This window comes from Tachypleus tridentatus, chromosome 8, assembly GCF_004210375.1.
Source record: "Tachypleus tridentatus isolate NWPU-2018 chromosome 8, ASM421037v1, whole genome shotgun sequence".
Taxonomy (NCBI): domain Eukaryota; kingdom Metazoa; phylum Arthropoda; class Merostomata; order Xiphosura; family Limulidae; genus Tachypleus; species Tachypleus tridentatus.
Window position 1 is genome coordinate 66,346,577 of NC_134832.1, and position 27,294 is coordinate 66,373,870.

General features: G+C 33.5%; 1 protein-coding gene across 7 annotated transcripts in view; it reads right to left on the reverse strand.

Moving 5' to 3' along the window:
- Nucleotides 1-520: 520 nt before the first annotated feature.
- Nucleotides 521-27,294, reverse strand: part of LOC143222557 (bifunctional peptidase and arginyl-hydroxylase JMJD5-like) — a 71,679-nt gene continuing 44,905 nt past the window's right edge. For 5 of the 7 annotated variants that reach the window (XM_076449199.1, XM_076449200.1, XM_076449197.1 and 2 more), the window contains 2 exons: nt 25,589-25,694; nt 17,548-22,027 (listed from right to left, as the gene is read on the reverse strand). In XM_076449199.1, the coding sequence (XP_076305314.1) occupies nt 21,848-22,027; nt 25,589-25,694 (286 nt within the window). In that variant the 3' untranslated portion in view covers nt 17,548-21,847. Of the gene's footprint in view, nt 890-17,547; nt 22,028-25,588; nt 25,695-27,294 lie in introns of those variants that run through there. The other 2 variants (XM_076449204.1, XM_076449203.1) reach the window with 2 other exon arrangements.

The window sequence follows — 27,294 nt, forward strand, 5'->3', positions numbered from 1 at the left end:
ACTTTCATTGCCACTGGGGACGGGTAACATATGAGTTGGATAAAAATCGTGAACGTAAACACAATCAACGTTTCAATTAAACCCACTAGTTACTGCTGGGGTAAAAACATGTTACTAATTTGATATTTAAAAAAGGTAACTCAGTTGATATAAAAAGTACTGTCCGATAATGCATAGTGGATGCTATCAGTCAGTTTGTGCACTGAATCTGAAAAGATTATAAAATTTAAATGTTGGCACATAACCCAAAGGAAGACGGCACAGAATGTTTAATTATATTCAGCATTTCTCTAAGAAAGTCCAATATACAAATTTCTCTTTCCCGTATTTATTGAACCATAGATAAAGAACCCAGTAAAAAAGTGTAAAATAAACTGAAACACTATTTATAACCCATTACGAAAAACATCCTTATTAACAAACTAACAGTTTGAATAAATGTAAAAAACATATTTGAAAAATTTCATCAAGGCGTCAACAGAAATGTTTTATATTATTTTATATTCAATGTCTCGATGAAGTTCAGTCACAGTTTCCAATATCGAAAGGAAAAAATACTAAAAATTTTACATACAATAAAGAAGTCGTCTATATCATAATGAAAAAATAGTAATACGTTTTAGAAATTACGTTTAAATTTTAACGATAGTTTTATGACTTTGAAAATTAACGTATATGCTTATTTGCTTAATTTTAAGGAACACCCTTTGAAATTATTTTGATTACTGAACTCATCAACTAACGGAATTATCCTGCCTATAGAGCGTGTGTGTGTTTTCATTTAGCAAAGCCACCTCGGAATATCTGCTGAGTCCACCGAGGAGAATCGAACTGATGAGTTTAGCCTTGTAAATCCGTAGACTTCCCGCTGCACTAGCGGAGAACATGCCTATAGAGTAAAAAAATGATTGCTCTGGTATCATTTAATTGTATTTGTAATAGTACAGTAATCTTTATAAGACGTGAGACGTATAAAGACTTTTGAGTATTCATTTATTTCTATACCATTTTTTCAAAATTTGTAAATATTAAAGAAAGTTAAGGATTATGGAATAGTTCCCTTCTAACGAGAAACAACAAGCAGTATCAGTATAGAACAGCGTAGTCCTGTTAAAACTTGTAAAATTTTATAAAGTCCTTTTTGCTGCAAACTTTCTTACAACATTTTCCTCAGCAATATTAGATAGATAGATAAATTGTATTAGAAGGATTAGAAACGAGCATATTAATCTCAGATATTCTCGGCATAAAGTTTTGCTTGAAACTAAAGTACGTTGCTTTCATGACACAAAACAATAACCCATTCAAAAGTGGCTTTGGAATAGTTATGCCAATGCTTATAATTTTTACATGCAGTGGATTCAAATTGAAGTGAAAAGTTTTACTTGAAGAAGTGATAATATATTTATAGTGTATTTAAGGTTACTGCATTTATAGAATATTTTTTAATATAAAGATATGTTTAAAGGCCAACATTTATATTTACTGAAACATCCTGAGTGAAATTGCCGTTTTATTATTTTGCGTGCTCAGAATAAACTTACGCATTTTATCTTTATGGTTACCAGTCTCTAGAATAATTGATTCAAAAATTCTGAGCACACGTAGAAGATAGCTTACACTATAAATAAATATATTTACACACTTGTCAACTGAAAACAAGAAAGGTAAAAGCGAATAAAGATAAAATATACAATACAATAGCGTTATAAAGTGATCTGTGGTTTTGAATTTGTTCGGAATTTTCTTTATAATTGTACAGGGTTTATTGTATTTGATATCTTTGAACCTGTGTCATGGACTGCTGTAAATACTTAAATGCCATAATACTGAAATGCTTCTTTACAAATATGTGGAAGTTAAAATACTTGTGTGTATGTGTACATGTGTTTTGGTAATTGATGTCAAAATAATGGAACACTATAGCATATTATATGTTTTTCTTTTCTTAAGAGACCCGGCATGGCCAAGCGTGTTAAGGCGTGCGACTCGTAATCTGAGGGTCGCGGGTTCGCATCCTCTTCGCTCCAAACATGCTCGCCCTTTTAGCCGTGAGGGCGTTATAATGTGACGGTCAATCCCACTATTCGTTGGTAAAAGAGTAGCCCAAGAGTTGGCGGTGGGTGGTGATGACTAGCTGCCTTCCATCTAGTCTTACACTGCTAAATTAGGGACGGCTAGCACAGATAGCCCTCGAGTAGCTTTGTGCGAAATTAAAAACAAACTTTTCTTAAGGACGGTCGCTTCCAAAACCTGAATCCCGCGAGTTCGAATCCTTATTCCACCAAGTATGCTCGCTCTGTCAACCGCAGAGGCGTTATAATGTGATGGTCAATCTCACTATTTGTTAGTAAAAGAGTAACTCTCACGTACGTTTGCACGAAATTGAAAAGAAACTGCTTGGAAAACTTAAAATTGTTTTCCAGTTATTTTTATATTAATTGCAAAATTGGCGCACTTGTGCTCAAAATTGCTGCTGGGCTTAAACACTAAAAATCTGGTTTCGATACCTAAAGAGGGCAAATTAAACAACAATGTTCAAAGGATCATAAATTCATCACAGAAAAAAAATTATTAAAAAGTTTCAAATCCAGTCTAAAATAGTTCTTAGCTATATGAAAAAACAGTCATTTTGGACTTTTAAAAATCAATGTGATGTATATGTAGCATTGTTTATATGTGCGCTATTATCGCCTCCTCAGTAATTCGTATTTTCTATTATACCAGGCTTATCTCTACTTTCTTATTGATGAGCATATTACAATATAGTTTGTCATCGCATAAAATATTTATGAAATAATTACCAATTACAATAAAATTTTGTATATTTTGATTTAAATCATCCTTCTCTTTTGCAGGATGTGACGGATTTACTATTATATGTATATATCTTAATATCGATGTTTGTTTTAGTTAAATATATATTTGAAACTGCATGTAACTTATACTGTTAAATGTGTATTGCAAAATTCTTGCCTGTCTCCTAAATTCGTAGATGATTTTCGAATTTAAGAATCAACAGTATATGTTTTATGAAAGCAATAGCGTATGTTGTGTCAACTAAAATTTTGAGAATTTCGCCTAACAATTATAAAGGTAAACATCACAACTCGCACAGAGACAGTTTATATTGGTGTTTTGCTACAGTTGGTGTGTTATAAACCTCGGAGGCCATAATTGAGAAACTGCAGATATTTTATCAGGAACGCTTATATATTTCGAATATTATAAACTGTTTAAACTTCAGTGGATTAACATAGACGCTAATATTTTAGGAAGACATTATACAACTTCAGCTATAAAACTTCACATACGATCAAAAGAGCTAGCTAACTCCTTGTTAAGTGAAGTGTTACAATATCAACTCAAAATTAATTCGAGCATCTTGAACTGTCGATAAAATATTCAGTTTCAGACCAGACACAAGACTCAGTATTGTTTGTAAGATTGTAAAACGTTTGTATTCAAATCATTATTTCTAACAACTACTTGTAAGACTTGTTACTATAAGTTGTATTATTGCTTGAATATTAAAATATATTTACATTAAGTTTGTTTGGGAATTTCGCACAAAGCTACTCGAGGGCTATCTGTGCTAGCCGTCCCTAGTTTAGTAGTGTAAGACTAGAGGGATGGCAGCTAGTCATCACCACCCACCGCCAACTCTTGGGCTACTCTTTACCAACGAATAGTGGGATTGACCGTCACATTACACACCCCCACGGCTGGTGGGGCGAACAAGTTTAGCGCGACGCGGGCGCGAACCCGCGACCCTCGGATTACAAGTCGCACGCCTTGCGCGCTAGGCCATGCCGGACCATTTACATTAAGAAAAAACTTTATGTATCAGTATTGTTAACAAATATAATAAATTTGATAACATATCGAGATTTAATTGCTTTCTAAATCAAAATTGCAATATATCTTAGTTTAGGCAGTTTGAAATCGTAATGTGTGGCAATAATAAACATGTTATATATATTTAACAAATTAAGAAAAAGTAATAAATTTAAGTGTTTATTCGAATAATAATAATACCTCAGATTACACGGGAATTTTAGTATATCTTTAACATTTACTACTTTCAACTACTATATCAATTCAAAATAAACTGTAAAACTCTTTATATCTTCTAGCAACATTAACCTTTTTTCTCTCGTTCTTTTGTTTTGTTTGCTTCTGGAACAACCCGTTTTTCTCTATAATATTTGTTTTTGATGTTTAATAACGATGGGTTTGGCTTCTGGGTAATTTAATGACGTACTAGGAGGTTTTATATAGTACATTTTATTTGTATTTATTCTCTAATAACAATACATTTAATAGAGGACGGAAATTACTGCTAGCATTACAATCACGTGCAAGGCAAGGCAACTTACATTTTATGATATCAAGTTTGTCTGTTCTCCATTGCATACTAAATTTATTACTGTTAACCTTTAGTCTGTGTTTTTTGCCAAGTTATTTACAAAGGGTAGTTTTTATCTCATCTGTCTCTTTTCTTCATTAGCAATTTAGTTACTGAATAAAGAAAATCCTTACTCTTAATTTAAACATCTTTTTATCTATTTATATCAAAGTTATTTTGAACAGAATTTATTCATTTTGAAACTAAGTGAAACTAAACCAATGCAACATATACGTTATTTAAATTATAGTACACGAATAAAGTTAATACTCTGTGAATAGAAAACGATTTCGTTTTCGACAAAAAGAAGAAAATGAGAAATCATAATGGTTAAATAACAGTCAACTGTTCTTATATTTTATTTACAGAAATAGGTTCATTAAAGAAAATAAATGAATTAACGTTTTCTTCTTGTGTTTGGTACCTTAATGTCCATAATGTTTGTTTAACTTACTTCAAACTAAATTTTTCTCATTAAATACATTTATAAACACTTAAGTCAAATACACACGAGGTAATAATATTCAACTAATTCAATTTAATCATCAAAACAAGTAATAAGCGCAAATGCAACATTAACACTATACCTGTAAATGTACTGAAGGGTGTATTTTAAGAATTAAAAACATCCACAAGTTAAGAAAAAATGCGATATATGACACGTTCTATGAATATAATATGTATAAGATAGTAACTTCAATTCCCAACAACGTATCAGCTAATGTAATATGAATTTCAATGATATTAAAAGAAGTAGATAAGAATATAAAGATTTCAAAGAAACGGGTAATAAAGTTATAAGTCTGTTATTTTTTTATGTAAGAAATAATTATACAATTATTGTCTTTCTACCACTCATCTTTCAAAAAAATAATTCCAATTTAACTCTTTTTAACAATTTTTGTATGAAAGCAAGAAAACAAATGTCGTACTTCTAGTATCAGAACAGAGGTTTGAACTGGCCAAATACACTATGATACTCATATCATCATTCAATCATACCCTTTAATTTTAGTCTTAGGTTGATCACTAGAGGGTGAAAATATATGCAGGTGTTCTATATGATAGTGCTGGCTGTATCCTTTCTATCACGTGTGCTGGAGGTAATGTCATTTTTTTCCTTATACAGTAAACGATCTTTTCAAAAGAAGTATTTATTTTTTCATTCGGTTACATATTCCCCGTTATTATTAATAACAATGTGTTATCTCTCAATCAAAAATAAAGAATCCTGCGAGAGCAGTTTTGATCCCATCTCAGATAGCTCATTGTGTAGCTTTACATGAAAAAGAAAAAAAGTAACAACTTCGAATAGTGTTCTCGCCAGTACTTCAAACAGGTTATTGACCATGAAAACTATTTTTATTTTGATCACATTTTTATTTTTTAAACCAAGTTCAAATCAAGTTTATGCATTTTAGTTTGTGTTGTGTAACTTTATGTTGGTCATTTAATGAACTTAACAATGGTTCTTTTCTTCCTTTATATTGTGCTTGAAACATTTCTGTTTGCTACTGAACACAAAGCTATATAAATGGGCTATTTATACAATGCCCACCGCAGTTAAAAAAACTCCATATTTAAGGTTATGAAACTCAGACTTATCGCTGAACTATCGAGAGGGGTGTTTATATACTAAAAACTTTGATAAAGCTTGTAAATTTGCAACTTACCAACTTTGAAATAGATGTAGTCTAAAAGTAGAAAGTATTAGTTCTGAACCCTCCCGCACCATAACGTGTATGCCAAATCCTTATGCAGGTAGACCTAATAGTTTAATTAATGCTAATTCGAGTTTCTTAAAAACTTGGTTGTGAACATAACATAATACAGCATGTTTTGATTTATTCAATCTCTGTCTCTCGTGAGCCCACAAGTGGCACAGCGGTATGTCTGTGGACTTACTGTGCTGGAAACCAGGTTTCGATACCCGTAGCAAGCAGAGCACAAATAATCCTTTGTGTAGCTTTGTACTTAACTCCAAACAAATAAACTATCTCGTGACGACACTTACTAGTTTATGGAGGATATTTTATGCGTCTTTGCTATACATTAAGGCAATTTTTATCGTGAGAACTATTTCTTCTAATGATCTGGCATGACCAGGTGGTTAAGGAGCTCTACTCGTAATCTGAAGGTCGCGGGTTCACATCCCCGTCGCGCCAAATATGCTCGCCCTTTCAGCCGTGGGGGCGTTACAATGTGACGGTCAATCCCATTATTCGTTGGTAAAAGAGTAGTCCAAGAGTTGGCGGTGGATGATGATGACTAGTTGCATTCCCTTTAGTCTTATACTGCTAAATTATGGACGGCTAACACATATAGCACTCGCGTAGCTTTGTGGGAAATTCCAAAACAAACAGTAAACTTCTTCTAATACTCTGTTTACATGCAAGCTTCGAGCAGGTGTAAAAGAAACTTCAACTAAGATTTTGTAAATGTGATTTAATTTTATTAAGGAGTTATCTATGAGTTTCACAGTTGAAACCTTAACATTGCTGCTACTTATTTTCCTTTTAGGGACTCTGAGTGCCATGTGCTGCGTGTATTTTATTATAGCAAAGCCACATCAGGCTATCTGTTGAGTTCACCGAGGGGATCGAACCCCTGAATTTAGCTTTGTAAATCCGTAGACGTCATGTACTGAGACATTATCTCCTTTTGATAGGAAACGTAGAGTAAATGATAAAAACAAGTATGTAAATGACGCGTTGATTATCATTTGCTGTTTTTTGCTTTCAATCACGACTGACCAATCAATAGGTGAAAAAGACAAACATTATACTTAAAGGCTGTATAGTTTGTGACAGTTTCTGACGTGTTTCAGTTGCAAATGTGGTCAATCGCAATTTATTTTGTAGTATTAGTAATAACTGAAAAGTCATAGCAAATGAACAGTTCACATTGTATAGAAGATGATCCAAATCGTATATTTTTGACTCGGCATGGCCAATTAGTTCAGACACTCAACTCGTAATCTGAAAGTCGCTGGTTCGAATCCCCGTCACACCAAACATGCTTGCCCTTTCAGCTGTGGTGGCGTTTGTGACGGAGAATCCTATTATGTGTTGGTAAAAGAGTAGCCCAAGAGGTGGCAGTGGGTGGTTATGACTGACTGCCTTCCTTTTAGTCTTACACTACTAAATTAGGGACGGCTAGCGCAGATAACCCTCGAGTAGTTTTGCGCGAAATTCAAACAAAACCCGATATATGGCTGAGATATGTCGTTGCTACTGAATCTTTACGGTTATAACAAGGAAGGCTAGTAGTAGCATTTAGGCATTTCGATACCCGTGGTGAGCATAGCACCGATAACCCATTGTGTCGCTTTGTGCTTAACTGTAAACAATACATAGCGTATAAAGTCAAAATTTCTATTGTATTATCCATGTCAAATATACATTCTTTATTTAAGTACACACCTGTCATGCATTCTAATACTTTTTGGTATTTTATTTTTGACGATTTAGAGTGAATTTTTGGTTTCATTTTAATAACATTTATCTAGATATCAAATCATTTTAAATAAAGTCGGTATGTCTTCATTCATACAATTAGCAAAGATAATAAAAATGAAATTCAAGAATGTTTTAAATTATGAAATACAAATGACATACAAAATGACTTTTGTAGTATTTTGAAAAATTACCAAGTTTATTTATATCTATTTACATTTAGTTGAATAATTCTAAAATATCATCGAACAATGCAAGTCAATTTCTACATTAGAATTAACACATGAAACTTTTGTACATAAAAAGAAGATTGTTAATTGTTTTATCTACGTCGGTACAGTAGCACATCCTTGTCGGTGGCTTTGATTTATCACACTTATATATAGTGTACATATATATATTCTTGTATAACAATAACCAAACTTGCAAAAATATCAAAAAATCATACAAAAGTGCGTAACTAGAAATAAATTAGCATTTAGCATTATGAACAATACAAACTTAGCGCCATCTTGCACTTACTACCCTACTTTGCTTCCCAATCATGAGAGATATAATTCCAATATGTTGCTGAACTATCTTCGCTGCACCAATCACCATAAACGACACATATAATCAGTACTTGCACAGTCACTATAGTCAAAGATGGCTATATCTCGTGTAAACAACATCCCACGGCACTGTTGTTTGTTGTTTTTTTTCACAACTGCAGTATTTATATATTCGTATCATTAATGGATTTGATTCAAATATTTTATATGGAATAAAACGCTTGTTTTTTTATTTTCTCAAGGCTGGTTTACCGCTGGTAACACTGAAAATACACTGTTGCACTGGTGTCAATGAATTTAAATTGAATATCTTTCTTAATTTTTAATTCTTTGAATGACTCTTTTCAGTTCTGTTTCTAATACAATTCTCAATAAAGAGGTCGAATACATTATATTAAAATTAATGTTGGAGCTTCAACATGTCGTTACACTCCATGTCTCCATGTCTTGATATGCTCTATTTGAAGATCGTACGCGTAAAAAATAGCTCTGTAATTTAACTGAAATTGCAAACCGATCTATCGTGAGGCTATCATGCATGAAGCACACCTCCTTCTACCTGGTGCTTTCTATAAGTCAATTAATGCCTAAAAACAATGGCTTTCCAACGTAAGCTTTAGGAATCTGATCTCACAGAAACACGTAAGTTACTGAACAAATATTTCATCCCATAGAATATCATGAGTACTCGTTTCATTTGCCAAACGACTGAGGTATGCGGATGTTAAACGACTATGTCGAGAAAGTAATTTGTGCACACGTGACTTCTGCAGCTATTCCAGATGGAAACCCTTCTTGATTATATTCGCTACTGTTGCCTGGGGCACATGGACGGCTTTTGATATTGATCGTTGAATTCATGGTTTCTCAACTAATACGAAACACTACAATTTGCTTACAACAACTGTAGTACAACGTTTTACAAATCTTTTTATGGATGGTCCTAGTACTCAACTTGATCCATATTCTTTGTTTTCCAAGGTAATTTTAATTATAAGCAACAGACTCTTTTTGAAATTCTAAATCCACGAAATGAAAACATCTTCGATATATGATTGTATAAAGTTTTTGCATCAGAAAGAGATGTCACATGTCCCTCCCAAAAACGATCAATTTTCGAGAACATCACACTACCCAGGTAATACATAAATAATGTAAAATGTAGTAGTGATAGATTCCGTTTAATATAATCTGTGAATTTCACGAACCATGATAATTAGGACGTTTTGTTTGTTTGTTTTGAATTTCGCGCAAAGTTACACGAAGACTATCTGCGTTAGTCGTTCCTAATTTAGCAGTGTAAGACTAGAGAGAAGGCAGCTAGTCATCACCGCTCATTGCCAACTCTTGAAATACTCTTTTACCAATGAATAGTGAGATTAACCGTCACATTATAATGCTCCCAGAGCTGAAAGGGCGAGCAAGAGTTGGCGGTGGATGGTTATAACTAGCTGCCTTCTCTCTAGTCTTTCATTGCTAAATTAGTAACAGCTAGCCCAGAAAGACCTAGTGCAGTTTTGTGCGAAATACAAAACATACCTAGGTCCGGCATGATCAGGTGGTTAGGACACTCGACTCGTACTCTAAGGATTGCGGTTCGTATCCCGTCACACCAAAACATGCTCGCTCTTTCAGTCATGGGAACGTTATACTGTTTTTTGGCCAATCCCACTATTCTCTGGTAAAAGAGTTGGTAGTAAATGGTGATGATCAGCTGCTTTCCTTCTACTCTAACACTACTAAATTAGTGACGACTAACGCAGATAGCCCTCGTGTTGCTTTGCGCAAAATACAGAAAACAAATAACCAAACTATTATTTGAAAACATATGCATTAAAATTTATTTATCTTTGTTATCGTGTTATCTATTGAGGGGCGACATGACCTTTTATTTTTTTAAACTTTATATTTATATTTTACAATTTATGTTTCTTATAAACATATTTTACTTCTCAGTGGGTTATATACAGATCGTTATTTTTGTTTGTCTGTAGAAAAATACACCCTATTATGTTACTGAGAAGAGTGGAGCTTATTATTTATCGCGCTTTGACAGTAAACCCAGGGTTCATGTTTCACGACTCACTATAGTAAAAACGCGCTCCTCACTTTGGGGCCATAGGTAAACTATAAGAGTAGCAATGAATTCCCACGCTTCAGTTAACCAAGAGTAACCCAAGAGTTGATGATAGATGTTGTTTACTATCAACATTCATGTTAGTTTAAAAATTCAAAATTAGATAAGTCTATGAGAGATAACCTTTAACATAGTATAACGTTTTGGAACAACATGGAACCTATTGGTCCATCTCTTTATACTATGCTCTAAGCTAAATTAAAATAATAAAACATAAATAAATAAAAGATCTTAAAGCTAGCCGTTATCATTCATATACCAATCAAGCTTTTTTCTTGAACTCACATGAATTTACTGCCTTTACAACATCCGAAGGTGCCCATTCCAAAGGCCAACCACCATGTTAGAAAAATGAAACTGTCTTAGCTGAAAACGACTCCTACCTTGCGAAAATTTATATTTGTGTCCCCTAGTCCTATTATTTTCACTGTTAAATATGAAAAGAATATGCATCAACACTATCTTAAACACTTCAATTAAACCCCTCCTTACTCTTTTTTTCTTGAAGAGAAAATGATTGAGATACTTCAACCTCTCTTCGTATGACAACCCTCCATCCCAGGCACAATTCTAGTAACTATTCCCTGAACCCATCCCAAAAATATTAATGTATTTTTAATGTAAGAATGCCAAAACTAAACAAAAAATTCCAAATGTGGCCTAACAAGCGGCATGTACAATGGAATTAAAACCTCTTTACATTTGTTTTCAATATTTATAAAGATATAACCTCCAATCCTATTTGCCCTACCACAAGCAACAGCACACTGCTTAAGTGGCTTTAGATACTTTTCCTCCATAACACTGTTAAGATTATTCTCATCTAAATTATACTTATAATTCATATTTTGATAACGTACATGCATTATCTTGCGTTTATTATAATTAAAACCCATCTACCATTCATTTGCCCAACTCCCTAAATGAGTTAAATTCTCTTATAAAACAACAGCATCCTTTTCACAGTTTCCAACAGCTAAAACCTTAACATCACTTGAAAATTTAAGTAATTTATTGACTATTCCTTGAGGAAATGTTCTAAGTCTGAGCTTCGAGATACATCATTTATAAAATTTATCCAGTTTGAGTGAACACCATTTGTAACAACCCTCAGGCCCGGCATGGCCAAGCGTGTTAAGGCGTGCGACTCGTAATCTGAGGGTCGCGGGTTCGCATCCCAGTCGCGCCAAACATACTCGCCTTTCAGCCGTGGGGGCGTTATAATGTGACGGGTAACCCCACTCTTCGTTGGTAAAAGAGTTGCCCAAGAGTTGGCGGTGGGTGGTGATGACTAGCTGCCTTCCCTCTAGTCTTACACTGCTAAATTAGCGACGGCAAGCACAGATAGCCCTGGAGTAGCTTTGTGCGAAATTCCAAAACAAACAAACAAACAACCCTCTGCTTTCTTCCATCCAATCACTCTTCTATCCCCCACTTGCTAACTTATCCCCCACACCTAAAATAAATAATATTTTACAAGCCTTTTATGTGGCACCTTCTCAAACGTTTTATTTTGAAAATCAAGGTATACCAAATCCACACCCTTACCTTTATCTACAAAAGAAGTAACCTTTCCAAAGAATGTCTAATTTTCCCTTAATAAAATCATGTTAGCTATCCAATAAAATTTTAAGCTTTGATAAATGATACTGCTAAACATATTTTATCAATTTTTTCGCGCAACTGGTGTAATACCAATGAGTCAATAATTATTGAATTACTTTTTAAGAGGATTTACATTAACTAACTGCCAATCCTCTGATACTGCTCACTATTCAAAGACTGACAAAAAATAACAGTAAATGGCTCACGTATCCAATCTTAACCTTCTTCAAAATACATGGAGAAATATTGTCTGGCTCAGGAGCCTTATCTTTTTTAAAACCAATTTCGGGGCCTGGCATGGCCTAGCGCGTTAAGACGTGCACTTCGTAATCTGAGGGTCGCGCCCGAGTCTCGCCAAAACATGCTCGCCCGCCCAGCCGTGGGGGCGTTATAACGTAACGGTCAATCCCACTTTTCTTTGCTAAAAGAGTAGCCCAAGAGTTGGCGGTGGGTGGTGATGACTAGCTGCCTTCCCTCTAGTCTTACACTGCTAAATTAGGGACGGCTAGCACAGACAGCCCTCGAGTAGCTTTGTGCGAAATTCCAAAACAAATAAAACCAATTTTTCGTTATTTAATTCAAAATGAATGCAGTCATCTTTTTTTATCTCTATTTTTCAGTTATCAACTGTTCAATATGTGAAATACCGCTTAAATCTTCATTAGTAAAAAGCAAAGAAAAGGCAAAATTTAATAACCTTGCCATCTCATGATCTTTATGATCCTTCAAGTGTCCTATCCCCATTCTAACATCTTCTTTACTCTTACTCTATTTAAAGAAATCCTAACTGTTAATTTTTATATTTTCAACCAAAATTTCTCATATATCATTTTGATGTTCTGATTTCTTGTTTCACTAATTTTCTAAATCTTTTAAGTCTCTTATCATATCGATCAATTTAAATTTTTTAAATTTATCACACCTTTCCTTAATTTTCGTTCTTTTTGAGCTAACCTAGGTTTTACTTTCACCTGCTCTTTTTTTTTTTTCACTTTGAGGAATATGTTAGATATGAACATTAGATTCCATCAAGGATTCTTCAACAGGTATTTAAGTGAGTAGGTTGTTAGCCCACTGCACCGAGCAGTCCCTAATTTAGTAGTGTAAGACTAGAGGGAAGGCAGCTAGTCATCACCACCCAGGCCGCCAACTCTTGGGCTACTCTTGTACCAACGAATAGTGGGATTGACCGTCACATTATAACGTTCCCACGGCTGAAAGGGCGAGCATGTTTGGCGCGACGCGGGCGCGAACCCGCGACCCTCGGATTATGAGCCGCACGCCTTACGCGCTTGGCCATGCCAGGCCATAAGGAATACGTTAACCTTGAATATTAAAAAATTTATCTTTAAAGATTTTTTTACTTCTGATCAGTATCCACAAATATCTCAGCTGCCCAACATATAATTCTCGTTGCATCCCTTCAAGATTTGTTTTTTGAAATTTATAACCAAAATATCATTACTACTTAATATACAGCTTAATGGAACCTAAGAGAACAATGATCATTTCACCCAGATGTTCTCCAGTTTTCTCCTTCTGTCATTTCTATATTTAAAATAAACAATAAATCTAAAATAGCAGTTTCTAGTAGGTTCCTTGAATAATCTGTGAATAAACCTATACTGAACAGTGTCCAAAAATCTTTCTCCCTTATGGTTTAACTTGAGCATTTCTAAATCTATATGCCTAAACGTAAAATAACACATAATTATGACTTTAATAAAAGTTGAAATCGTGATCTCATTAAAATATTTCTCACTAATTTTATCAGGATATTTGGTGGTCTGTAACAAATTCCCACTGAAAACATTTTCCTTTTATATCCATTAACAGAAGTCCAAAAAGATTCAATTTTCTTGCTATTATATTTGATATTCTTAATTTCAACAGGAAAAAATCGCAATTTACATATAAAGCCACTCCTCCCCTCTCTTTAACACTCTACCCCTATTAATTAAACACCCTGTAATCCTATGTTTCAAAGAAACTTCTGTCATCAAAATCATCTCCGTTTAACCACGTTTAAGCTATTCCCATTATATCAAAATCACTGTTAACCACTGCATTTATACTTAAAGCCTCAAAATAAACACTCAATGCCAAATACCTGCAGTTTATTGCTAGCACTGTTACTTTTAAGCCTAACGTTTAAGAACCATTTATTTATTTTTGCACAATAATTTTTTTTGCAACAATCGAGGTATTGTGAATTTGAATATTGTATCTGCATGCAATTGGCAGAGATGCAGGATTTGTGTTACGATTAGTGATGGTTAAGTTAGGGGTGTTCTTCAACACAATAGACTATATAACGCTGTACCTCTTACCGATATCACACCTCATTTTTAGCGTTATAAGCCCAGAAACTTATCGTTCGGCCAACGATTTTACCATACTTTAGGTCGTTACTAATTGCGTCAATGTTTGAAAACAAAATCGTATTCACGTTCAAATTCAAAACGTTTGGGATTTATATCTACAAGGTTTAGAAAGTAATGTATGAAGTACACCTTGTGAGTGTTGAAGAAAATTCTAAATATTGTGGATCCAGACACTTGTACAGTTATTTTATCATTAATGATCGCTACAAATTACCGCTCCATAATTGTGTGGAAAGCAGGCCTTCACGATGTGTATACACGCCACTTATTGCTGGGTGTATAACTTGTTGCTACTGCATTGCCACAAATTCTGTATTCAAAAATGGAAAAGTTAAAATGAAAACAAAGGCAAAAGATCCAATGAATTATTATAAATTATACATTAACCTGTAAACATCAAAGGTAAATGATGCTTGTTTTTTAATTTCGCGCAAAGCTACACGAGGGCTGTGTGTGCTAGCCGTCTCTAATTTAGCAGTGTAAGACTAGAGGGAAGGCCAACCCACCACCCACTGCCAACTCTTGGGCTACTATTTTACCAGCGAATAGTGGGATTGACCGTTACATTATAACGACCCCACGGCTAAAAAGGTGAGCATGTTTGGTGCGACGGGGATTCGAACCCGCAATGCTCAGATGACGAATCGAACGCCGAGCCTACCTTTGATGTCAAAGTAGTTAATATTAGAGAGTGTGGGTCAAAACCCAATTTCTTTGGGTCACTCGTTGTTGTTAAAATATTTTATAGTGACTTCCTGATACTGGTAATAACGTTTTTTTAAAAGTCAGAACATCTGTCTAGTTCTCCTGATACGCCACTGGTGTGCTTCTGCATATTTATGAGTTTCTACTTCTGTTTTATTTATTTTCACAATTTTTAATATAATTTTGAGATTTTATGTATTCGTAGGAATGCCTTTTGTTTATTTGTAGGCAAAAGCACAAACTACATTGTGAAATATCTGTGCTGTTCCGACAACGATTGTTGAAACTAAGATTTCAGTGTTGCAAGTTCATGATCATGAGATTGAAGGCTACGTGCACTTGACAACTGACGTTGTGTTTACTCTCTTTTCTTTTAGTGACTTCACTGTTGCTGTGATCACTTCAATAATGCTTGTAAAATAATTTTTAATGTATGTTGTTTTAATCAACGTTTGCATATATTAAGTAATGTAAATCTTCTTAGCAAGTTTAAAATTAAATTTCGTTAGTACTTCAAGTTAACCAAATTATAAATCAGTGTCTCCTAGTTTTTACAGATTGCAGTTTTAATGGACATTGATATGCATTAAGTACCTAGAGTTAGTTTGCTGTATAGGAGTTGGCTTCATTGATTTGTTAGTTATAATTTTATGATTATATAATCAGTATACTTATGATCAGAATATTAAGAAATTAAATAATTTATGCATACATACTTTCCAGTAGGTTTTAAAATAAAACAAAAGTTATGAATGTTAATTTAAATCTTTCACACGTGTTATTCATAAAGAGACATTCTATAATTTTCTTTACATACAGGAACCATGGGATACCTATGAAATACTTCTGTGAACAAAACAAGTTTGAGCAATGTTCAAGTTTTGGCTTTGTGTCTTTCATTAGATAAACTTCCAGCTACTCTACTAAAAATGGCTATCAAACTATAATCTGATACTCAAGTGTGACTGTTAACAACAATTGTCTAATTACAGAAGTTTAAAAAGTGGCTAACAGATAATACAAGATACATCGATTTTATTTTTTTTTAGTTTTCTGCAGCGTATAATTATTAAAGAAAAAACACAACACAAACCTAAACATAAAAGCGTGCAATTCCATTAAGCTCTTCTACAGAAATGTCTTAAACTAAAACTGCAATGTTTATGCAAGCAAATTTTCAAAGATTTGAAGAAGTGACCATGACAAACGATTAACTATGAACTAAAAAAATTTCTTGGAACAAAGTATGCATACTCATATAAGGAGACACAAATAATGTCCACTGATGTGGATGCCTGGACATGGTGAGGAGGCATGCCAGAGGAGGTAAGTTGAATAAGTGAAACCTCCTCTGGGATCTGAGCATCCCACTTATGTTTTTACAGTGGATAGAGACCAAAAAATGGGAGGATCCTGGTGGTTGAGTGTTCCAACTCCAACACACCACTTTCATCTTGAATATATATATATATACATATATATAATACGAAAAAAGTACCAAGAAAACAGCTGATAATCTATCAACATCTCTCATGATTCCGTTCATAAAATAAGGCAGCAAATAGTAATGATCTCTTGAGAGAGAAAAAGTGTTAGATTAGATGATATGTTAAAGTAACTGCAACATTTACTAGACATCATTAAAAAAGTAAACTCAAGTTACTACTCTGGGAAAATATGCCATACTGTACACGTAATTTTACTCAGCTTAACCTGTGCTAGTTAATTTCGATGGTTAACTCATAGAATAAAACTTTATATGAGTAACAACAATATCATTTATTAGCACCCAGGTGGCACAACAGTACGTCTGCAGAATTACAATGCTAGAAACTGGGTTTCGATACCACACTGAGCAGAGCACAGATAGCTCATTATGTAGTTTTGTGCTTATCCACAAAGAAACAAATATAATGTCATCTAAGAATTCTATGCTAAATATTTCTTATCAGTAAAATTATACCAAATTTTAAAGTTTAGCTTTAGAAATGAAAAAAATAAAATTTAGGAGTTTTTAATCATCATTTCTAACTGAAAGTTGCTTAAATAGAGGTGGTCATGTGAGGCATAATTAATTAAATGTACTCTAACCTTTTCACACTTCTTGTTGTGCTATTTCTTTTCATAATGAATTAAAGGTATTCTCATTTTTTCCAGTATTGCATACCATTTCATTTTTGGTTTTATAGTACATCCCTTTATATTTAGATATGCCTCATATTAAATATGTGAAAACATTTTCTATGAAGTTTTCATTAAAATATGTTTATTACACAGAAAAGAAAAACTTTTTCATAACCTAGAAGAAACAAAAGTATTTGATTCTTTAATATTTGGGCATCACAAAGCCATTACATTTGAAATTTCTTAAATTAAAATTTAGTAATATTTAACTTTCTTTTGATGAACTATTTACATTTTGTTCATTGTTAGTCCTCATGCTGAAAGTAATATTACCAACATACTTAAATAGTTCATAACTTTTCTTACCACACAATTGTTTTGGACATTTTTCATGTAAGTTTCATATCTTTAATATTTTTCTAATTGAAAGACTATAATTCCTAAATTTTCACAAAATCTAGATGTTTCAGCTCAGGGATGAAATTTTGCAAGTACTCACCAGTACTTAAGACTGCAAGTAATTTTGTAGGCAGTACTTATATCAGGGCTTACGAGACCTAATTTGTCATATTTTGTTTTTTTTCTTTTTCAAACACATATCCACTTCACCAACTAACAATACAATTCATTATGGGTAACACAACCATGCAAAATTTCTCAAATATAGCTTTTTATACAAATACCTATATCCAACTTCAAACCTAATAATGTAAGTTGCTTGTAAGTAAACAAATAAAGAAAAAATGATTATTTCCAATTCTTTGATAGACTGGTTTAGGCAGAGTATTCATGATGAAACTTTGTAGAATGGATAGCAACTACCTGTTGTGGAGACACAAGCTTGTGTAGAGGACAACTTATATTAACACTATTAAACCTTCACTGAACAGAGATTCCAGGTTAGAGGTGAGTAACCTATGGCTACCATTGGTTGAATTTACAATAAATCTCTCCAATGAGAAACAGTGATAATCCAACCAATCATAACACGCTCTCTACAATCCACCAGGATGCTAAAAAGACTGACACCTTAAACACATTGCCCTGGGGTCCTTGAGAGACAGTCTATAATAGTCGGTAGAGTCCAGAGCTAGTCACTGAGCAAGTCAGACGTGCTGATATCTCTGCCAACATGCTTTTTAAGACGAAACGTTCATCCACAGTAGTCAGGCCGTTAGTACTACCGCTAATCATCGATGGTCTATCGTCGAACCTCACACCGCTTCAAGGTTCCACGTTGATCGCCCAAGCCAAGCCAGGGGCAACCACTGAACCGTCCAGAACCCGAATCTTACACCAAGGCGGAATTCTCATTCAACCCGCCACTACCGCAGACCAAATTTATCTGTGCCAGCCATGGAACACCGAATTTAATATAAGTTGTTCCCCTACTAAAAGTCCAGTCAGTCTTTATTTAGTATTCCTCAGGGGCATCGACCCATCAATACAACAAGAAGAAATCAAACAAGCCATAGAACCTCAAATCCAAGCCAATGTATATGCTGTTCATCAAATTTTTTCTAAGAACACTAACCTTCCTACGTACTTCATGAAGATAGTGACAATGTCGAAGTACAGTGCTGACTGTATTTTACGTGACGGCTGTTATTATCACATATTTCACTTTAGAGCCAAACGCCCACATTCAACACTTGGTCAAACAAAGCACCCAGACATCATAAACAACCAATGGACAACTTCCAACGAGAAACTACAAAAATACTGCCGAGTCTAGATCTAACCAGAAGAAACACGAAGATAGATACAGATAACTCGACCCAGAAGATGTCAACTCCCTCTGTTAGCAACACGCCAAGTTTCAGCAGTCCAAGAAAGAAAAAGGACAGATCATGCCAGACTTCAATCCCAGTTGAACCATTACCAAGATAACCATCGACCCGACAGTTCAAACTGAAAAACAAACTACCTCCACACAGAAAACTCAAACCAAGCTCACAAGAAGAAACAAAGCATCACAGACCAGTGAAGAACAACTCACCAAATAACAGCCAGTTGTTCCACCACCTAGACCACGTTTTTCACTTTCACCAATGGACTTCAAGTGTGAAAACAAGTTCATGACGAAGTTACTACCTGATCTACAAGACTGCAGCTAACAGTTTCCATGTATACCACTGTCACAGCTCATCAGTTTTTCCTTTTCCTATGTTTCTTTCCAGCTACTTCCGGGCATGGTCTGTATAGATTTTTCGGTGCCCAGGACGTGAAAGTGGGTTTTCTCGGGATACTCCCGTTTCCCCCAACAGCAAAATCTCTGGCATCGGATCTGTAGGTCCAAGCCACATTCTGAAAAGGGCTGTTTATTCAGTCATAGGTTATCGAGCCACAGTAAATTTTAAATCAATTCGCCAGCCGCCAGTGTTCTCCGTCCTCGGGCCAAGGTCTGGCTCACTTCACTTATGCTGCTCTCGTCCAGTTCTCCCGTCTTTCCTCTCACTCACAAATACCCCACTCTACCTTAAAAATATCAAAATAAAAGTAAAGGAAAAAACCCCATGGAAATTTTAACAATTTCTCACGTGAGGGGATGAAGAGGAACTACAACGTTCCTGAACACCCCAGTTGGAGAGAGAATTCTTCTGATTTCTCTCTCTCTAAACTAAACCCCTGCCACATTAGTTTGCATTTTCGTTTGCACATTGCCCTGAAGACAAAAGGCAGAAGACTTTTGAAACATCGTCTTTTACATTTGTGTCTTCACAACAGGTAGTTGCCACCCATTCTACAAAGTTTCATCAATTATTTCCAATATTCAGAAACGTAGAAACCCAGATTTTACATAAATCATTTTATTAAAATACTTGTTCTAAAAGAAAAAAAAAGAACAATTATTTTATGAGAAAATCCCAAGAGTTCCCTAACTAAATATAAACAGTACTTTAAGACAAAAATATAAAACCTTCTAACAACATTCTTTTAAAAAGTGAACCTTTATCCATCAGGGACAAACTAGGAATGAGATATAAATAAAATACATTGTAGTCTGTATACAGGAAAATTACATGTGTATTACATCATTTAACAGTAAAACCTAGGGAGTATTCCATTCTATAAAATAATACATCTTTTTGAATTCACTAAATAACAACTAATATGCAATAGTATGTAAAAGAGCACAACAGTTTCATTTCCTCACACATCTTTGTGGCTGCCATAACTAATGCATTTGAAATAGTACAAATGAGTAAAACATTTTAAAACCCTCAAAAAACAAAACAATCTTAAAATGTATACATGAAATAACCCAATATGTGCTACAAGTGATACATGTGAGGTCTAAAGACTGTGAAAAACCTGAACACAGTAATTTTACAAGCACCTGCATACATGGTGTTTATTGACCTCAAATGAAACAATTCCTAAAATTTCCATAAAATGTAGACATTTGGAAGGAAGCCTTAAAATTACTAACAGATATTATTTAAAAACCAGTAATATATAAACTTAAGCATTTTATTCAAAGACTAGAACTGAAGACATTTTCCAAAATGAAGAAATTTTGAAGACATTATATCCTCATACTTGTTTATGTTCACGTTTGTAATTCTACTGTGTTGCATATTTCACATGTATATACATAAATTAAACAAATGTACATACTAAAATTTTAAACATCTTCTTTACCATTTTCCATCTCAAAAAATAACAACATGGGTTAACAGCATTTTAGAAACATACATAAATTAGGTGTACCATTTAACTAAATTCCTACTTGCAGTTTCAAAAATTTATGAAGTTTACTTTCAATTACCACAGCTTTTAGTAACTACTACTCAACAGAACTTAACTGAAACAATAATCAATGGATTAAAAAGTTAACACTAGCTTCATAAAATAGCTTAATTATGACCTGAAGAAATCCAGAGATAAAATAAATTTTAATGCTAAATATTTGCATATTCTTCTTACTTTCTTCTTTGCTAAAATAATAACTTTGTGTATTTATTATAGCAGAGTAAATTTTTAAAACTGGGCTATAGATTGTCTGAAAATCCACTATATATTAAATTCAGTTTCTTTCAAAACTACAAATTCACACACATTTTCCAAATTAACTGGTTTTGGGAGCATTTATTGTGTATATTTATCAACATAATATTTCCCCTTCCAACAAGATGCAAAAACAATGGAATACTTCAGTTTATAAATTCACTTACTAAAAATTTTCGAGATTATATACATAAATATAACTTTTATTATATTGCATGAATACGTAAATAATATCTATCTAAACTAAAAAACTAAATACTTCCTTTGTTCAGCAAAGTTGGTAAACCATCAAAAACAAACATTTGTTTGTCTGGACTGTGATACTGCAAGAAATTGATCTCAGAAAGCAATAACTACAAACATATGCATACATTAAAATTTCTCTGATAACCACATATAAATAAATAACAGGTTTTATTTTATAACTCAACTGAAATGTTACAAATAGAAAATAGAAGTTAAACTGTTTAAAGTTCTTCACGAACACCTCGATTTAGTTCAACATTGTCTGAATCTGATCCAGGATATTGTGGATACTCCATGCCAATATAGGCAAAAAAGTAACGATTAAATTCTTCAGGAGGATACTCGTACATTTCCTGAAGTGAAACAGTTCCACTACTGTCTTTATCTAATTTGTGAAAGAGCTGAAAAGTATAAAATGTATCATTTTTTTTAGTTTAATATTTAATCAAACTAATAGCAGTAATGCAAAATGTTATTCATCCAGAAAAAGTAACTATTAAAATAGTAATAAACAAAGAAAACACTGACTAGAAGAATCAGTGAAATAGCTGTATCTGTGATCTAGCTCTGAAACTTATACTTTTAGTTTTTGGTTTCTTTCATGCAAAATAGACAAAATATAAACAGTATTTTGACACTCTCCCTTTAAACTTGTGGCAAAAGTGATTTACTGCTTGTGAATCACGAAACACAAACTTTCAACAGAGCCTGCAATATTACTATACAGTTTATTAAGTTTCAGTTTGAGAGCCTGTACCCAACCTTTGAACAAAAGTGAGAACAATTTGTAAGTTATTTCAGTGTATGTATTTCATGCAATACTTTGTGATTTCATTCAACTTTATTGTAAGGAAAAGAAAAATCTACAAACTCATTGCCAAACAATAACTGTCTAACAAGATACTCATACCATGACAAATACTCTTCCAAAGGGTACTTTAAAAAAAAACACCAGAAGAAACTATTTTTTGAAAGTTTAACAATGAAATTCATGACTCACTAAAGAATACTTCAAAAAATACTGAACAATAATCAATTTCTTTTTTGACCCAGTTATATAAGGCAGTAAAAGAAAAAAAAAAAAAACAACAAAAACAGATGTTACCTAGTAGATAAATGATACCAGCACAAAAAATTACAAATGGAAGTACTGAAAGAAATGTTCTGGTCAGCAACTATTATCTGGCATTTCAGTAGTGAAAATAATTTAACATTGAATTAATCAGAACAGGATTTCAGAGGGTGAGAAGAATTAATGAGAAATGACAAATAAATTTAACTGTATATAATTAAGCAAATTTCCTCAAGAGAATCAACTAAAAATGTTATCAGCAAGAAATGTCTATGAACTAATACTGAAAACCATTTCTCGAAAAATATTATCTGAAAAGTACATAGTGAAATCTCAAAGACAAAACATCAGTATCAGAAACACTACAAAACATCCATTAAAGATATAAAACCAAGAAACAGAAAAATTTACAACAATATGCTGTTGTACTATTTGCATAATTAGATTCATTGTAAACATATACCAAGGGCTTTCAGATACAGGAAGAATTTTATAAATGAATGCAATTCATGTAAACAGAAATTTATAATTACCATATCTCAAAATAACACATGAATAACATAAGAAGTTCTTAATGAAACATTCCTACTCATGCACACATAGAAATACCTACACATTCAGCACTTAAAGATATTAAACAATTATCAATAACTTAGTGAACAGCTCCCCATTCTCTCATACCTCACATGCTTATTTATGTTATCAATTCCACCCTCCCAAAATGCTTTTAACTGGAAAATATCATTTCAAATTTATATGCAAAAACGGCTCGTTTGGGTTGAGAAAATATTTTACATAGAAGAGCGAACAACGTTTCGACCTTCTTCGGTCATCGTCAGGTTCACAAAGAAAGAGGTAACTGACCGGAAGCTGACCACATGTTTGAAAGGGGTTGTGTAACCGAGTGTCGGAATGTAGAGGGCAGTATTAGATGTTTGAATATATAGTTTTATTTATTTTATTATATTAATATAGGTATAAAGGCATTCCTTTATATTGGTTTATTTTGGGTTTAAGTTGTTGTATAAGTAAGACTTCTTTAATTTTGCATTTGTTTATGTTTGTTTCTTTATTTAGTATTTGAGTGTTTTCTATGGTTATGTTGTGTTTATTTGACTTGCAGTGTTCGAAAACGTGTGAAGGTGACTTTTTATGTTCTTTGAATCTGGTTTCCATTTTTCTACATGTTTCTCCAATATAGAAGTCTTGGCAGTTATCACATTGTATTTTGTAAATAATGTTGGTGTGGTGTTTGTCGGTGTAGTTTTTACATAGTATAGACCTCAGTTTTGTGCCTGGTTTTTGAATAAATTTGGTATTAACTGGAATGTCATATTTTGTTACTAATTTTTGCCAAATGTTGGTTATTTGTTTGCTGATGTCAGGAATATATGGTATACAGCAGAATATGGTTTCATGATTTTTTAATTTGTGAGATATATTTACTTTAGTTGGTTGATTTTGCTTTCTGTCTAGGTGTGTGCGTATAACGTTTTCTACGGTTTGTGGAGGAAACTTATGGATGTTGATGAAGTATTGTTTTATTTTGTCTAATTCATCGTTAATTTTATCTGGTAAGCATAGTTTTATGTCTGTGTTTATTTGGTTTCTTAGTATGTTGAGTTTTTGTTTTGTTTCATGTGCTGAGTCCCAAGGAATGTATAGTCCAGTATGGGTGATTTTTCGGTGGATTTCTGTTTTGAATTGTGTGTCGGTTCTTGTAATTTTGAGGTTAAGATATGATATTTGATTGCTTTCTTCCTGTTCACATGTGAAGTTAATGTTGGGATGTATAGAGTTAATGTGATTGAAAACATTAAGTATGTGTTCTGTAGATTTGAATCCCGCAACCGTGTCATCTACATATCTGTACCAGTATAGTGGTGGATGTAATGCTGTGTTAATTGCTTGTGTTTCAACTTGTGTCATAAAAATATTGGCTAGAACTGGTGATACTGGGTTGCTCATGCTTAGGCCATTTGTTTGTATATAGTAACCAACATTTGGCAAAAATTAGTAACAATATGACATTCCAGTTAATACCAAATTTATTCAAAAACCAGGCACAAAACTGAGGTCTATACTATGTAAAAGCTACACTGACAAACACCACACCAACATTATTTACAAAATACAATGTGATAACTGCCACGACTTCTATATTGGAGAAAAGTAGAAAAATGGAAACCAGATTCAAAGAACATAAGTCACCTTCACACGTTTTCAAACACTGCAAGCCAAATAAACACAACATAACCATAGAAAACACTCAAATACTAAATAAAGAAACAAACATAAACAAATGCAAAATTAAAGAAGCCTTACTTGTACAACAACTTAAACCCAAAATAAACCAATATAAAGGAATGCCTTTATACCTATATTAATATAATAAAATAAATAAAATTATATATTCAAACATCTAATACTGCCCTCTACATTCCGACACTCGGTTACACAACCCCTTTCAAACATGTGGTCAGCTTCCGGTCAGTTACCTCTTTCTTTGTGAACCTGACGATGACTGAAGAAGGTCGAAATGTTGTTCGTTCTTCTATATAAAATAATTTCTAAACCCAAACTTGCCGTTTTTGTATATAAATTTCTCAACAAGTGGGTTTCTCGACATTACAGATAATTTCAAAACATATCTCATAATGCCTCATATTAAAAACACCTTTCAGTTTTGTGCTTGTAGTTTAAATATTCAATCAATTTGTAGCAGAAGTACTGCAGAAGCATTGTAAGGCATAATACTTCAGGCCAGTATTTTAAAACACATGCTCTTAACTTATATTACCTGTTACTTAATGTATTTACTTCAAGCATTAATAAAAATGTTTAACAGTAGAGTATGAAAGTGCTATTTGAAAAATAAAGTTATAGGTACCTCTTCTACAGTTTCAGGAATGTTCACTTTACTCATTAGGAAGACTTCCATAAAGTCTTCAAGAGATAACTCTTCATGACCTTTTGCATTTGTTATAATTTCATACCTTAAAAATGAAATGAAAAGAAAAAGTGCTTAAGTATGTCTGTCACAAATCAATATTTTAATCGGTCTAAAATTTTAAGATGAGTGCTTTAAATTTTGACATCACAAAAGTATCAGTACAGTCATCTTAAAATGGTTAATAATTCACTTTCTAGTAACAAAATAACAAAAGGTACATTCAAACATTTAAGATAAATGAGCAAAAATTCTGATCATCCTATGCCCTTCACATAAGCATTACCAAGAGAACTAAGACAACAACAATAGGTACAATGTACTGATGTTTATACTTACTTTAAATAATATTGTTAGTTAGTTAATTTAGTGTTTTATGGCACAAAGCAGCTAGGCTATCTGCATGAAACATCCGGTAAAGAGGTAAATGTAGTAAAATACATAGAAGGAAATGAAGGTAAAACAAAACAGCAATTAAAAACATAAATGGTATAAAACCAACGTTAACATCCAGTCTACAATGTTAAGAGAGAAACTACAGAAAGAGAAGTTATAGAGGACTTTCTGTAGCATAATGGTAATTATCATAACCTGCCAGAAAGACTAACATGTAAGTACAAGAACTGCTGTCAGTCACCTGAAGTTGGCCTTTCCAGTCCTGGTTCCGGGTTATGTGTCATTACAGCCATTATCAAAGGGTAAAGTAATAAAAGTGTTTAAAAAGACATGCAGCAAAATTGTAATAATAACTCGCCAGGATGACTAATGGGTAGTCCAAATGAAAAGTTCAAACAGCAGCGTTAGTCACCTGAAGTTGGCCTTTCAAGTCCTGGTTTCGAGCTATTTAGTGTTACGGCCATTTTCTAATTTCAAATAGAACTAGAGAGATTGTGACTCTTAAAAATGGAACCACAACAAAAAAATGTTTAATGAAGAAATATAAAACACTTAAATGACATTAAAAAGATTAATGGCCATTAAAAAACTAAAAACTTTATCAAGGTGGACAGTGTCACCATCACCAATAACACTGTCTAATGTTATGGACAAACCTTGGGACAGAATATTTTTAAAATAGTGTCATCATTGAGAGTCGTAATGATACAAGAAAGTAAAATGTGGCTTATAGTGATCTGAATGTTACACAAACTACACATTGGTGCATTAGTTCCAGATAATAGAAAACGATGAGTTAAAAAACTGTGACCAATGTGTAGTAGTCTAGTCAGAACAACTTCCTCCTTCCAATCTTTACGGAAGCAAGATAGCCAAAGTCCAACATAGGGTTTTATTTAGAAAAGCTTGTTTTCACGTTGCTCACTCCAATTCGACTGCCAGCTGGCACGAAGCCAAGCCTTGAATACAGGACCATAGTCCATGTATGGAATAGGCACAGTGAAGATAGTGGCAGAGCAGACAGATTTAGCTGCCGTGTCTGCAAACTCGTTCCTGCGAATACCAATATAACCTGGTATCCAGAAAAACTGGATAAAAGTAGATGTCAATGAGAAATGGGCCAGTCAGTTTTGAATATCAGCAAGAACAGGGTGTGAACCAACATGAAGCGATTCCAGGGCCAGAAGAGAACTAAGCGAGTCAGTATAAATAGTGCAGTTCAAGTACTGCTTTGCTTCAATATGATCCAA